Genomic DNA, 15837 nt, shown 5'->3' on the forward strand with positions numbered 1-15837 from the left:
TTGATGCAAGAGACTTTCCCGAGGAGGTTGTCACTCTTTGCTCTCATCATTATCACCACCTCTGACAGCAACGTCAGATATCTCGTCTGTTCGGTCACTACTCCGCAGGTCGAGCGAGCCCAGTAATCATCACGCGATTACACGCCTGCACGGCCATCTCCGCGCAGCCTCGTATTTTATTTTGGACCCCCCAGCTGCTCCAGGAGGCACCACACCACCCGGCCTCATCGGCGTCTCCACAAGCACACGACGACGACAGCGACGACGGAGCTCATTTATTCCGCGTTCCCAGCTTTTCTGACTCGGCGTGAATCTCTTGTGTTTGTCGTCCACCGACTCGACAATCGAGCATAGACTCGCATGAGCAGCGCTCGCGACGACTCACCGTCGTCCACCCTGCGCGACAGCGCGACGGCGCTAGGTGCCGGAACCGCCGCGCCTCCTCCTGCGGCCCCAGCCCCTGCTCCCGCCACCGGCCGTCCAGCATCAACAGTCGCTAGCTCGAGCGAAGATGAAAAGACCAAGGCCTTTGGCGATATCGACGAAAAGGACGCCACTCACAAGGCTGCCATGGGCAAGCAACCCAAAGGCGACTATGAGGAGCGCGGCATCGTCGAGGTCGAGGAGGACGGCAAGGTCCGCAAGGCCATGGTCGTCATTGAGGAGAAGTCGGGCAAGGAGCTCCTAAAGGATGTCGCTGGTGGGCCGTACACCACGCCCCAGTGGTGAGTGTAGACGACCAAGGAGCTTGGATAGCCTGCTAACCCTCCCCCAGGCGGCACTCTCTGCCCTTCGTCAAGCCAAAGTACCCGCCACCGCCGGCGCCGCTCTCGCTCGACGACGCGCAGTTCACGCCAGAGATCGGCTCAAACTTCTTCTCGTACCTCTTCTTCAACTGGGTCAGCCCGATGATGGCGCTTGGCTCGGCAAGGACGCTCCAGCCGTCCGACATGTGGAAGATGGGCGACGACCGGAGTGCCGGTGTGCTCGCGCAGAAGCTCACGGGCAACTATGAGCGCCGGAAAAAGGAGGCAGAGGAGTACAACAAGCTGCTCGTCGACCCCGCCACTCCGCTGCCACTGTCCAAGCGCATCCTCTACCCCCTGCTTCCTCACCGCGAGAAGCGCGAGCACGACTATCGCACTAAATTCGGCCAGAAGAAGGCCTCGCTCGCCTGGGCCCTCAGCGATACCTTTGGCTCGTGGTTCTGGATGGCCGGTCTGTTCAAGTTTGTTGCGGATATTGCCACGGCATGCTCGCCCCTCATCCTCCGCGCCCTCATCAAGTGGAGCACGAAGTACGAGCTTGCGATGCACGGCCTCGGCCACTACCCCAGCATCGGCTCGGGCATCGGCATGGCCATCGGCCTGTTCTTCCTGCTCGTCGTCTCGTCGATCGGTCTCCACCACTTCTTCTTCCGCTCCATGGCTGTCGGTGTGCTCTCGCGCGCTGCTCTCATCTCTGCGATTTATGAGCGCGCACTCCGTCTCACGCAGAAGGCACGCGGTGAGATTCCCAACGGCAAGATTGTCAACCACATCTCGACCGACACGTCGCGTATTGACTTTGCCTCGGGCTTCTTCCACATTGTGTGGACCGCGCCGATCCAATTCATCGTTATCATGATCATCCTGCTCGTCCAGATCGGCTACTCGGCCCTTCCCGGTATCGCCTTCCTGCTGGTCATGACGCCCGCCCAGGCGACGATCATGAAGCAGCTATTCGCGATCCGCAAGAAGGCAATGGTTTGGACCGACAAGCGTGCCAAGCTGCTGCAGGAGGTTCTCGGTGGTATGCGCATCGTCAAGCTCATGAGCTGGGAGGCTCCCTTCCTGGAGCGTCTCCGCGCTATCCGTGGCATGGAGATCAAGTACATCCGCACGCTCTTGGTGGTGCGATCTGCAATGGTATGTTTGGTCTGTTCCTTTGATGCCTCAGTGAGACTGACACCCCCCAGATGGCCTTTGCCATGTCGCTCCCCGTGCTGGCAACCATCCTCGCCCTCATCACCTACTCGGCTACCGCCCACACTCTCCAGGCCGCGACCATCTTCACCGTCGTCACCCTCTTCCAGCTTATGCGCATGCCGCTCATGATGTGGCCCATGACCCTCAGTGCCATTGCCGACGCTGCCAACGCCCTTGGTCGTCTCCAGGCCGTGTTTGACGCCGAGGTTACCACCGAGGAGCGCCTCATCGACCCTGACATGGACGAGGCTGTGCGCATTGTCCATGCCTCGTTCACCTGGGACGCAGCTCCTCCCGTCGAGGAGGAGGTCGCCAAGCTCGAGGCCAAGCTCGCTGCCGCTCAGGCGAAGAAGGCTGCCAAAGAGGGTGGCGGCACCACTGGCCACGCTACCCCCGCGAAGACTCCTGTCGCCAAGACCCCCGCAAAGACTGGCGCCGGCACTCCTCCCCCTGAGGCCGAGGCCGACATCTTCCAGATCAAGGACATCAACCTCTCCATCCCCCGCGGCTCGCTCACTGCCATTGTCGGTGCCATTGGTTCTGGCAAGTCGTCGCTTCTTCAGGGTCTGATGGGCGAGATGCGCCGTACCGAGGGCAAGGTCATCTTCTCTGGCTCGACTTCACTCTGCGCCCAGACTCCCTGGATCCAGAACGCTACTGTCCGCGAGAACATTCTGTTCGGTCTTCCGTTCGAGGAGGACCGCTACTGGGCTGCTGTCAAGCACGCGTCCCTTGAGCCCGATCTCGAGATCCTTGAGGACGGAGACGGAACCGAGATTGGTGAGAAGGGTATCACCCTCTCTGGTGGCCAGAAGCAGCGTGTCAACATTGCCCGTGCCCTCTACTTCAACGCCGATATCATTGCCCTCGACGACCCTCTGTCGGCGCTCGACGCTGGTGTCGGCAAGGCCGTCTTCTTCAACGCCATCAAGGGTGCCCTCGCAGGCAAGACCCGCCTGCTTGTCACCCACGCCATTCACTTCCTCCCCCATGTCGACAACGTCATCCTCCTTGAGGACGGCCGTGTCGCTGAGACTGGCACGTACGCCGAGCTCAAGGCCCAGGGCGGCGCGTTCACCCGCCTTGTCAAGGAGTTTGGTGCCGAGGACACGGAGGAGGCCGAGGCCGCCGACGAGGAGATTGCCATCAACACGTCCGACCCCAATGCTCCCGCGTCGGCGCCTGTCGACCGCTCCAAGATGGTCACCCGTGGCCTCCGTCACCAGCTCATGCAGGAGGAGGAGCGCGGCACTGGCGCCATCAGCGGCCGTACCTGGATCGACTACTTCAAGGCTGGACACGGCGTCTACATGATCCCCTTCTTGCTCCTCGCCGTTGTCATCGCCCAGGGCTTCACCGTCGTCACGTCGTACTGGCTCATCTGGTGGCAGAAGTACGAGTGGGGATGGAGCAACAACAAGTTTATGGGCGTGTACGCCGCCCTCGGTTTCGGGTCGGCTATCTCCGCATTCTTCATGGGCTTCACCAACGCCTACATCAACTACTTTGCCTCGGTCCGCCTCCATGCCGACGCCATCCAGCGCATCATGTTCGCGCCCCAGAGCTTCTTTGACACGACTCCGCTCGGCCGAATCATGAACCGCTTCTCCAAGGACATTGGTGAGCTTCTGAAAAGGAAAGGAGGGGCCTGACGAGGAGAGGGGGTGCCCCTCCTCCCCCCGACACCTCCTGCCTCCGTTCCTTCGTGCTCTAGCTAACGCACAACCTGCAGACACGATTGACAACACATTGAGCGATGCTATGAGGATGTCGGTGGGCACTCTTGGGTAAGTCGTAGCCGTCCGAGGCGAGTCGGGCACACATATCCGACTTGGACGAGTCGGCCTGAGCTAACACCCCCAGAAATATTGCCGGCGCAATTGTCCTGTTGGCCATTGTATCCCCGTGGTTCTTGATCGCCGTGTCGGTCGTTCTGGTCTGCTACTGGCACTGTGCGCAGTTTTACCGCCGGTCGTCGCGCGAGTTCAAGCGAATCGACGCCCTCCTCCGGTCTTCGCTCTACTCCCACTTCTCTGAGTCGCTCTCGGGCATCGCTACCATCCGCGCGTACGGAGAGAGTGAACGGTTCTGCGCCGACAATGTGGCGCGCACTGACGTGGAAAATCGTGAGTAGATCAAGAAGTGAGGAGGGGCATGAGCAGGTGAGGAGGAGACCCTCCTCTCCCGGCCGCCCTTGCCTCCACCCCTTGGTGCAGTAGCTAACGCATAAATTAGGTGCCTACTTCATGACTATAGTTAGTGCGTACAGCTCCGAATTGACTCTATTCGCTCCTCGGGGGTTGGTGGACGAGTAGAAAGGGTGTGAGGTGTGGTCGAAGTCGAGGACGAAAAGTGCCACACTTCGATCCGCCACTTTCGGCCATCTCCGCCCATCCATCTCCGCTATCCATCTCCGCTATCCATATCCGCCCACCCTTCCTTTCCCCTCATTTATCCTTTCCCAAGTCTCACCGGTGTCTTGTGCGCTGGCCAGCTGGCCAGCATGCTCTGACATTCGAGATATCTACAAGGAGGAGAGGGGGCAACGGTGGATGAAAGGAGCAGGGGGGCGGGGGCGGAATCAAACCCCCTCACTAGAGGGCGCAACTGCTTCTTCTATATACTAACACCCCAACAGACCAGCGCTGGCTGGGAATTCGTCTCGACATGCTCGGCTCCCTCCTCACCTTCTCGGTCGCCCTCATCGTCGTCCTCAACCACAAGGTCACCGCCGCCAAGTCGGGCCTCGGCCTCTCGACCATGCTCACAGTGCAGCAGGCCTTCTCTTGGCTTGTCCGCCAGCTGGCCGAAGTTGAGAACGACATGGTCGGCGCCGAGCGTATCCTCCACTATGCCAACCACCTGGAGCAGGAGGCCCCGCAGAAGATTCCCGACACCCTGCCCCCTCCCACGTGGCCGGCCGAGGGAAGGATCGAGTTCGACAACGTCTTCATGAAGTACCGCCCCGAGCTGCCCAACGTTCTCAAGGGCCTGTCGCTTAGCGTCAAGGCCAACGAGAAGATTGGTGTGGTCGGCCGCACTGGTGCCGGCAAGTCGTCCATCATGGTTACCCTGTTCCGCCTGGCGGAGCTGAGCGGCGGCAGCATCAAGATTGACGACATCGACATCTCCAAGATTGGCCTCAACGAGCTCCGCTCCCGCATCTCCATCATCCCCCAGGACCCTCTCCTCTTCAGCGGCACGCTCCGCTCCAACATTGACCCCTTCGGCACCAAGACGGACGCCGAGCTGTACGACGCTCTCAAGCGCGCGCACCTCATCCCGTCGGCGACTTATGGCTCCGCCGAGCCCGGCACCGAAACGCCGACGTCTCGCTTCAACCTCGACTACGCCGTCGAGGAAGAGGGCAACAACCTTTCCGTCGGCGAGCGTTCGCTCGTCTCGCTTGCTCGTGCGCTCGTCCGCGACCCCAAGATCCTCGTCCTCGACGAGGCGACTGCCTCTGTTGACGTCGAGACGGACGCCAAGATCCAGGAGACGATCCGTCGGGAGTTTGGCAACAAGACCCTGCTGTGTATCGCCCACCGTCTGCGCACCATTCTCTCGTACGACCGCATCCTCGTCATGTCGGAGGGCCAGGCCGAGGCGTTCGACACCCCCGAGAACCTGTACACCTCTGGCAGCCACTTCCGCGAGATGTGCGAAAAGTCGGGCATCACGCTCGAGGACATTCGCCACTACCAGTCGCTCAAGTTTGGGGTCAGGGAGTAGACGGTGTTCACGACGTCATTTGTGAAGCTGGGAACAGGGGCGGTGCCGACTTGGAGTTTGTCGGTGCTTTGGAATCGCGGGTGCACGACCGGGAACAGCGCCGGGAGGTGTTCCGCTAGCCCGACGGCACCGTCCGGTGCCGTGGCCGCTCCCGGTGGCGGCGGCAGGGTTCTGGCGGGTGGGTCGGGAACTGGAATCCAGCGATAAAAGTCTCCTCAAAGCATACATAGACCTGGGTCGATTCTATATTTTGTGTACATGTACCAGGTTAGACAAGGAGCAATGAAAGAAACATGCATATGGGCTGGATTGTCTGAGTGCGGGAGGATTAGTGTGGTGCGTGGAGGGTGAGGGTGCTGACCGGGGAGATCCGACGGAAACACAAGCTGCACTGACTTTGTACGAGGGAGTGTGTCCAAGGAAGGAGGAACGAACAGGCACACTGTGCACACAGGCAGGATAGATCAGACTCACTGTGCAGATGGCCGAGGTACAAGCGGCGGAAATGAGCCAGGAGCCTACAGGTGGGAGAGGTGCAAGTTGTGCAAGTTGCAGCGGAGATGAGAGAAGAGCCTGCAGGTCAAAGTGCGGCCGGGTGGGCGGGATCTCATCGCATGTCTTGATTCCAGTGCGGTTTCCGCCACCTAGTGACGAATGCGCCGAAGTCAAGTGACTAGTGTTGAGCATTGGGGATGACGGGAGAGGTACAGGAGGGCCGAGTGGCCGAGAGCGACCACTATGGACCTGGCTGGTGCGGCGAGTACTGGCGGGACTGACATAGAGGAGAAGGACGATCAAAGATGTGGGGTCTGCATGATGTAACTGGTACAGGTCCTGGGCCTGCCCAGCAGGACCGTGCCTCTGCCCCGAAGGGGGACGAGAGGTGCTACGGGGGCAGCGGTTAGAAAGCCATGAGTGACCTCAGAGGCTGGTCATGGCACTGCAAGTAACTGAGCCGCTTGCAGAGATCTGTGGCACTCATGCAACGAGCTGCGTTTGTACATGGGAGTTGGTTACCGGGAGAGGGACAGCCCGAGATGAGAAAGTGTCTCGAGGCGACGCTTGCACCTAAAGCCCGACCAGTGAGCATCAGTGACCAATGGACCAGGCTCCTTCACAGGGTGGCAGGCTGACATGTGTGCTGATTCCAGCGTCGTCCTGGTCACTCTGTGACGCACTCACACCTAAGCGACAAGCGTCGGTCAGTATCGGAGACATCGGGAGAGGTAGGACTGGAGACTGGAGTTACCACTTGCTGGCTGGCGGGTGAGATTGCCAGGAGCCAGGAGGGAGCAAGCGCCACGCGCGTCCGCGCGGCTCGGAGACACCTGCCTCGTGCGACGCTGGTAGGCGATCAGATCCACGTCATGTCCATTACCCCAAGCGCTCTAGCCCGACCGGCAGCCTGGTACGAGTGCGGCTAGGCCAGAGATACCAGGCTAGCCAGTATCATGGGACGAGGGTTGTTGCGGGTGTGTGCGGCGGATAGCAGGCTTGGTGGCGTTAGAGCCTGCTTCCCCGTCTGGTGATACCGGCGGCAGTGGGCCAGCAGTCACCCAGCGTCACCCACCCACCCCAACGCATCCATTGGGCAGGCCACATGCACTGCATTCATCATCCTGACACGCACCCGAGAGGCGACTACAATGTGTATGCTGCACTGCATGCCACGGAGCGGGAGGTGGTGCAGGGTTGTTGGTGCTGGCCGCTGCGAGTGACCGGGCGATATCTACAAGCTTGCTTTAGGGGACAGCGGCCTATCTGGCGCATGGCGCAGGGTGTGGGGAATGCGCACCGTCCGACAGACGGTGCCAGTGCATGGGGACACACGAGCCAGCCGGCGGAGAGCCTCCCGCTGTCTTGCGGGCGGACCTGTCACGCTCGTTGGCTCTGGATAGCGGTGCGACCGGACGCAGCACCATCTCCGATGGGATCGAGGGTGCATATGGCTCCTTCCTCCGGTGCATGCGGAAGAGACATGGCCGTTTGTGCGGCGGTTTGTTTGCGTTGCGTACGCTGCGCTGACTGCGCTGTGCCGCACACCAGGACCATGGATCGTCATGATGAAACCATGCATGCTGCCCACGACACATCACCGAGGCATTCATTAGCGTCTGCCGCGCGGCTCCACAACGTCAAACTTATGGCAACATGAGCTTCTTGGGGTTTCTTGTTAGCCGACAAGCTTGTGTGGTGTCTGCCCACCACACACTGCTGCTGCTGCCGCACGCTAGGCGCCGCAGCCGACAACGATGCCGCCGCAACCCCGCGCTGCCCTTGTTCCTCAAACCAGCGCTACTGGTGCATGCAGTCGATGCGATGGTACCTTGTGCGTTTGTGGTCCAACACCCATCCCCGGATTGTGGTCACTGCCCGTTACGTCACGATTGCGCCTCACTGTGGGTTGGGGCACCATGGCACCACAACGTCGCCGCCGCCGCCGCAGCTGTCACATGCTACCAAAAAGTCACCTCTACGCCGCACAACTCATGTTCGGGTATGTAGTTAGCAATCGACTAGGTTGGTATGGGCGCTATGCTGCCAATGTAACATGCGCACTGCCTAAGTGACCTCTCGCCCGAATGGGCATGGCATGGATGCTTGGCGGTTGCGGCACAAGTTGTCGACACAACTCGGCACCTCATGGGTCATGTCATGATGTGATGATGATTGGGGGTCATGATGTGATGTGATGATTGGGGGTTGCATGTAGAAGACCGGCTCCTGTCACCTCTTCTTTGAGCCTGCCAAAGACCAACAACGCAGCGCGCCCTTCGCTCAGCGGCAGCGGCTACGTGTAAGACTACTACATTTACAATGAAGGCCCTCTACATAACTACGTGTCGAGTTGCTTGTATTTTATTATGCTACAGTCATGATAGGGGGAACGTCGTAAGGGAGGTACGAGTCGTTGCAAGATTATCGTGGTGGTGGTCACTTGCGTGCGTACTTGCAAAGGGTGTAACGCCCAGGCATCAAGCCGAGGAATTTTGGGCCCCAGGAAGGTGATGAATCAAGGCCGGTCCGAAGTGCCAAACCACGCTAGTCTTGCGCGGCAATGGACAGAGGTGGGTTGGGCTGGCTTCCGATCGAATCATACGCAGTGCAGGTGGAGGTCGACAGTGGGGAAAGCAAGATTGGTGTTGGTACAGATGCGGGGGATCCGGAAGCGAGCTGCGGGGGATGCGGCTTGCGTTCCAAGAGTGCCGAGTTTGGTTGCGTGCATGACGAGAAGAAAGATTTAAGACCCAAGATTGTGCGGTGGAAACCAGACTAAAAGCCGTCGTGCCTGAAGTCATGTCGGCTTTGCTCCACGGATGATGAGTGCCTATGCGGCGATGGGAACAGCGTCGTCGTCAATTCGCCGGCGACCGAAGAGGCGTTTGACGAGAGAGTCACGTGCATCCTTTATCGTTGCCGACGATGCAATGTTGGTGGGGATCGAGTCGGGGTCCGCGATGCGGATGGGGACTGGGGCGGCGACAGAAGCTGTGTGGTGGACGAGGTCGGGGGTGGTGGCATCCTCAGTGATGGGCGTGAGCGGTCCGTCAGAGCCCAGCGACGATGTCGAGTCGGAGCGGTCGAGGCCAGGAGCCATATGAGAGTAGACGCCGTTTGCGGCAGGCTTGGTGTTGGGGACAGCCGTGGGGTCGGGGATGACCTCGCCCGAGACAAGACGCGGGGTGACCGGAAGCGGCGACTCGCCACACGACACGGGCGACATCGGCGGCGAGTCGAAGGTGTACTGCTGCAGGAAGTACTGCGTGTGCTGGACAACCTCCTCCTCGGTAATGGCAAGGTTGTAGTCGAGAAGGTAGAGTAGCTGCTTCTCCATGAGGTTGATCTCGGCCTGAGAGAACATCTGGGCGTAGCGACACCAGTGCTTGTTCTTTGGCGACGAGTCGTTGAGGTACTTTGCGGCACAGATGAGCGTCGCGAGGAAGACACGGTGACGGGTACAAGGCATGCCTGGAAAGCGCGTCAGTATGGTGGGGGGAAAGGACAATACGGTGGCTCCACAGTACGTGGATCGCTCTACGTACCCTTGGCGACGCGCGGAAGACGGGTGCGAAGGCGCTCGAGGTAGACGATCGTAGCGATGAGCGTCGAGACCTGCACGTTTGATTGTTCGCAGACAACCGCGACAAAGGTGGTCAGAGACGGGAGTCCCGCCGCCTGGGAGTCGACGGTTTTCGCGTCAATGGCAGTAGACGAGGCAATGACAGAGGTCGTGGTACGCGCGAGGAAGGCTGTTGTGAGAGATAGTGTGTTAGTATTGAGGTGCACGGACGTGGTGGCGGTGGTGGCTGGACGCGCCGCCATGGGTGGTTACTCACTGACAAGCTCGCGCGACACGTCCGAGCGGATGAACTCGAGCAGTGCAGGCTCGTGGATTCCGCACTGCTCGAGCGACGCGGGGTGGATGCGGTCCTCAAAGCACGGTGAGGAAGGCATGAACTTTGGTGTTCCACTCGGGTAGAGCGAGGCCGACGAGGATGAAGACGACGGTGTTGAGAACATTATGGTGGTGGTGGTGGTGGGTGGTGGTGTGAAGGTGTGACTAGGGGATACGTGTAGGATGTTCGTGAGAGGGGGGAGGTGTGCGTCGACGTTCAACGTCAATGCAGTTCGAGTTTGTGCACGGCGACTAGCGTCTGGCTGTGTGTAGGTGATACAAGGTGGAGGAGGATGGGGAGTGGTGCTACGAGATAGGACCTGCCCAGTGATATATGTAGTTGTCACGCGTAAAGAGTAGTAGTCAAGTATGGTGGGGGCGTCTCTTGGTGCACCGCCAGGTAGATGGCATGTAGTGGACAGTCGCGTCTCAGTGACCACTGGCAGCAAGTAAAATCAGGCTAGCAGCCGCCGCCGCCGCCAGCGTACCCAAGGCCGATGTGTCCCTTTGGGCTCTCTCTCCCATACACCGTTTGTATGACGACAACCCCTCAGGGGTCACACTTTTTTTGGCGTCGTAACTCGCGTCCAGGGTAAAGGAGGGGATGGAGAGGGAAGGGGAGGGAGGAGAGGGAAGGGGGGGACGGAAGGAGGAAGAGGGAAGGAGGGGAGGAGGAGGGAAGGCGCATGCGGGGCGTACAAGGCACCAAGCCCCAAGTCAGCCAGTGCAGAGGTGGGCAGCAGCAGGTAGAGTGAGTGAAAAAAATGGTGCCTGGGGGCGCAGCGCCGTGGGCCCGAGCGTGCTGTCGAGGAAAAATAAGAAGCCTGGTTGAAGCATTCCCTTGTCCCTGCGGCGGCGGGGGCGGCGGCGCCATGGTCGTGGGTTTTGCGCGGCCGCCCCGCTGTTCCCCGTTGGCCGTCGTCTACGACGCGTGATCCCTTGCAATGTCACGCACCCATCACTACCGCCGCAATCAACCATGCCTGCCACGGCCAGCCCAACCTTGACTTTGAATGGGCAGTGGGCTGCAATGCCGCAGCCGACGATTTGCGGCATTGTCCCCCCCCCCCCACCCTCCACCCGAGCAGCAACCATGGCATGGCCACTAGCGCCATCCGGCTGATACCACCACCCACCCACGACGTACATGCTTTCTTGCTCGCTCCTGCTATCACCGGCGCTAGCTAGCGCGGATCAGAGGAAATCTCAAAGCAGACAAGCGACCGAAAAAAACGAGGTGTCACACCCCATCCATGATCGTTTTGCTCTGCCAGGTCCACTCAATTACAACAACCCCTTGTTGAACCAAATACAATGGAAATAAATGTGCCGATGCAAGGTTGAGGGTGAATCCGACGCGCGCGTCGAACCGATGACCGATGGGCGCGCGGATGCGGCGCGCGGCCTTTGACAGAGACAATGTACAGGTGTAGCGCCGAGAGCAGCAGCACACCAGAGACAAAGGCCACAGTCCATTGTCGTGGATTGACGGCACGCGGTGCACAATGCATGCTCTATACCCGTTGCTCTGTGTGGATTCCTCTGGCAACGTTGACGACCGACCTAGCGCTGCGGCGGCAGGCAGATGCACTGCTCCTGCTGCGAGGCGACCCCGCCCAGATTGCGTTCTCAAACGACCCCCAAATTGCCACTTGATGCCGGAATATGTTACAACATGGTAGCAATCTGATGCGCCAGACATTACGCTCACCTCACCTGTCGCCGCGTTGTAGAAAGCCGGCCCAGGCCTCGAGTGTATTCCCCGCCGTTTCAAAACAGGAGGGGAAGAATGTGCGACGCGCACCCTCCGCGACGACGCAATGTTCGGCTGACAGCATCCTAAGACTTTCGATGCACATTGCCGTGGAAACCACTTCGAGCATACCCTGCCAACGCGCGCACCGCAGCATTGCTGCCACACGGCGCATGCAGCGGAGCGACCACGGATCATCCTTTGCGACAGCCAAGGCAACGCCACTACAACGCCGCCGCCGGAGTCGGCAACCGCTTGTGAACATTGGCTCGAGGCGTCACTCTCGGTGCCTCCTCATCTCGGGCATGGAATGCCAGTTGCGTTAAGTTTGCTGCAGTAACGGTGCGCAGCGCCTCATCTGCGCCTCGTATCTCTAGGACACCCGCATTCCGTCCGTTCCGCCGTGCATAGGTTGGGGAAGCGACGGCGACCAGAGTTGTTCAGCATCAGGACCTCCACCCATTGTGCACATCTCTTCCGATCATCGGAGCGCCCGTCGCTTAATATGGACGGTGGGGGGGTTCGGCAGGCTCACATGCCGAGGGATGATGATAACTTTGGCGCTAGTGAGTGGGACAACATGGACCTTTTGGCTTGAGATCAGGCCTCCTCTCGAATGACCCAATACGCGGTGCCTTGTCAACTTTACCCACCCCTCTCTCGGGATTGCCGTGCGGTGGGCGACGGGTGCTGGGAGCTGGAGTTGGGAGTTGTAGCTGGAGCGCTGGAGCTTGCGCTGGAACAGCTGATGCGCTTGCATGAACTGTAACCGACGAGGATGACACGGTGCCCGCATCACATGGGTTTCGGCGTACGCACACGCGGAACACCGGGGTCAGTTGTGGGCGTCGTCACCAGAAGCCACGATTGACATCATGACTTGTTTCATCTCCCACTTGCTGCGGTGAGACTGTTGCACCAGTACTCAGCCACACTGAGGCGTCTGCCACCAATGTCACTGCTAGTCACCACCACCGTTCAATCAATCGGTCGGCTCCAGGTTGCAGTGCACACTGCAGCAGAATTGTGGCGCAGAAGCTGAATACAACTAGTTGGATCGACGACGACCAACGACGAGGCGCCAGCCAGGACGCCATTAGAACGCGTCCGACGCCACCGAAACGCGAACTGGGCACTGGCGTTTCAGGGGAGCCGTCTGTATGCAAAACGATGGCGGCCGAGGCGGTGATGGCGGCGGCGGCGACGAGGCGGCGTCTTTCAAGGGCAAATCTGGGGTAGTCACAGGAATCCTACCTACCCTTACTCGTCGCACTCGTCGTGTCGCGCCGCTTTGTCGCCCCCCTTCAGCGGACCCCGCCGCGCCGCGCTGTTGTAACAACCTCCCGCGACGCTCGCATTCATGGCATGTGAGACTGGGTGGATGCGACCTAGTTTAGGACGCTGGGACGGAACCGAAAGCAAAAAAACCAATCGTCGTCACGGCCTTCGTCGTTCTCGAGTTGCCCCGCAACCTTGTCGAACCCTGTGTCCTCCCCTGCCTTCTTCTTTCTTGGACTGTGCCTCACATTCCCCTGGTACCATACCCTTGTCGCTTGTCGCATATGCCGTGTGCGGGCGAGAGAGAGAGAGGTACACCATGCGGCGCAAGAGTGGCCACCCACACGAGTCGTCTCCCCCACCCCAGTTCAGCGGTGCGAGCAGCAGTGCCTCCAAATACATTCTGAATGGATAGGCGCTCTCGTCACAAGAGGGGCGTTAGAGAGCAAGGGTGTCACTGGCGGCGTGCTTGCTCGCACACCTCTGCATGACAACCAACCTTGTGCGTAAACGTTTACATTCCATTCCACCTTGACCCAACATGGTGGACTGTGCCTTGCTCGCTTGTCACTCCCACGAGCCTTGACCAGGCACTTGTTTCCGCCAGCCTGGCTCGCCCTTGCTCGCCCTTGCCCTTGCCCTCGCCCCTCGCCCGACAGACAGTGCTTCGGTGACCGATGCATTGCCGCTCGCTGCATACAAACTGTAAACTTCAGTCTGGGCCCAGGTCGAGCGAGGTCCATGTCGGACGACCAGTTGCGCCTCGCAGCATGATCACGTACAGCTGATGTCAGGTGCGTTACTTGCTCCCAACCGCCAGCAGCCCACCGCCCACCGCCCACCGATTTGCACTGCATGATGACAGGTCATTGGTGGTGGTGGTGGCGGCTGCGGCGGAGGACATGAAAGAAGGACCCCAAGCCACGAAAGAAGACCCCAAGACGCGTCAAGCCACAACCCCGCGTGCTCTCTCTCACTCGCCGGGGTCTGGACGCCTCGTTCACACCGCATGTGGGGGTTAGGCGGATTCCAGACCAAGGGGGTGAAGGATTGTGGCAAACCACGCCAACGATGCATACTGCGCTGGATCGGCCCCATTGGTTAGTGGCGTGCATGTTCGTTCGAGCTGCGACTACCAGGCGCCAAGCCATACCTCCTCAGCTTGTGCACTCGTTCAATTGTCACGGCAATTGGAGGTTAGCAGCGGCCGATGATGATTACAATTCAGCTTATCGATTAGTCCATACTGTAACATAGCCTGCTATGTAGAGAGGGTTTGTAGTCGTCGTCGCGGTCAACTAACCACCGACGCGTTTCCGTTCATATCCGCGCTTCCTTGCTTACTCATGTGTGTGCGCATGCGTGCGCGCTCGCTGTGCGGACCCAAGCCGAAACCAAGCCGGTGCGAGTAGAGGTCCGACCGAGCAGCCCACCCAAACCTACGCGCTGAATTGCTTGCTTAGCGCGTATGATTTGATTTCTACCCGCGTCGCAAGGCAACCGATACGCGTATCCTACCTTGCCTAGCACAGGGTGACTCTCAACTCAAGACAGGTTTCGACCATTATTCGACCCAGTCGCGTTTCGAGGGTTGTGCCAGGTCCTGAGTGAGTGGGGGGTGGTGGGCGGTTCGGACTTGAGCTTGTCACTGGCAATACTGGGTCCGAAAGCCTGGGCGGAGTTGGTGCCGCTCGGCCGCATGCGATGCCGAACTGGCCGCTACAAACCCTTCTACAGTGGGCAAGTGCTTCAGGTAAAAAGCGCTTCCAAGGTGGGCTAGGCAGTGTCTGCATGTCACATCCGATGGCAAATAGACGCCGCATTACAACATTCCCTAGGGACTATACTGATAGTGTTTAGCAGCTGGGGTTAGTCGAATACCATCTTTTATTTCCAAGGTGTAGGTAGCTGCGCTGTGTAAACAGCACTTGATTTGTTTTGCCAAGGTTTAGTATTCCTCTATAGAACACGGAGGACATGGGGCGAGTTATCCGCCCCTCGTGGTGTGTGTGGCTGTCTTTCTCGGCCGCACACGACCGTCGCCTCTCCCCCATACAAAGCATTCGTTCGTAATCGAACAAGTCAACGGGGACGACAGACTGCGCATGCACATGCATGCATGTTGGGGACGAGGGCTTCGCGTCGCCCTCCCCCACTCATGTCCGTCGACAACCGGTGAGTCACCGCAGCCACCGGCAAGCCCCGCACAACTTCGGCAGTGCGCCCACTTCCCCGCGTGAAGCCAAAAGAGCTGGGTTTGGGTTGGGCCGACATGCACCTGGCTGTAGCCTGCTTGCATTATGGATCTGGCAGCGGACATGGGCACGCTGTGACCGCCGCCGCCTTTCGGTCAACGTCGTCGTCGTCGCCCGTCCGTCCGACTCGTGTCGCCTCTCGTTTAGTGGTCGTGCCGAGGATAACCCAAATACAACCTTGTTTTTAAGCTCCCACCCGACATGCCGAGGTCAAGCCCACACGTCAGATTAAGCGCGCCGTTACGTGATGCGCTGGACCGAACCTTGTGCTGGAAAACCTGCAGTCTCGTCCATTGTGACGGGCAGTATGCACACCGCCCGCACGGTACCGTTAAGCACCTGCATACCTTGGAACCCTTGGCGGGTACCCAGGCTACAGGTCACTACATTCCAGGCGTCCTGATTGTCAGTTCCAGAATAGACGGTTGTAACGCACACATGGGGTGGTCAGCCGAC

General features: G+C 59.6%; 2 protein-coding genes across 2 annotated transcripts; one reads left to right on the forward strand and one right to left on the reverse strand.

The window, feature by feature from the left end:
• Positions 1 to 53: 53 nt before the first annotated feature.
• fer6_7 (Multidrug resistance protein fer6) lies at positions 54 to 5936 on the forward strand. The gene is made up of 7 exons (XM_062767238.1): positions 54 to 725; positions 776 to 1907; positions 1958 to 3587; positions 3700 to 3754; positions 3831 to 4093; positions 4203 to 4226; positions 4606 to 5936. The coding sequence occupies exons 1-7, from the start codon at positions 361 to 363 to the stop codon at positions 5697 to 5699; spliced, it is 4563 nt and encodes a 1520-aa protein (XP_062623222.1). The 5' UTR covers positions 54 to 360; the 3' UTR covers positions 5700 to 5936.
• A 2463-nt stretch (positions 5937 to 8399) lies between these two features.
• On the reverse strand, positions 8400 to 10220 carry PCL9 (PHO85 cyclin-9; the record flags this gene model as incomplete). Its single annotated transcript, XM_062767239.1, has 3 exons — positions 8400 to 9668; positions 9743 to 9949; positions 10037 to 10220. The coding sequence occupies 3 exons, from the start codon at positions 10218 to 10220 to the stop codon at positions 9028 to 9030; spliced, it is 1032 nt and encodes a 343-aa protein (XP_062623223.1). The 3' UTR covers positions 8400 to 9027.
• Between the last annotated feature and the right edge of the window lie 5617 nt (positions 10221 to 15837).

Source organism: Vanrija pseudolonga, chromosome 1, assembly GCF_020906515.1.
Source record: "Vanrija pseudolonga chromosome 1, complete sequence".
NCBI classification, from domain to species: Eukaryota; Fungi; Basidiomycota; class Tremellomycetes; order Trichosporonales; family Trichosporonaceae; genus Vanrija; species Vanrija pseudolonga.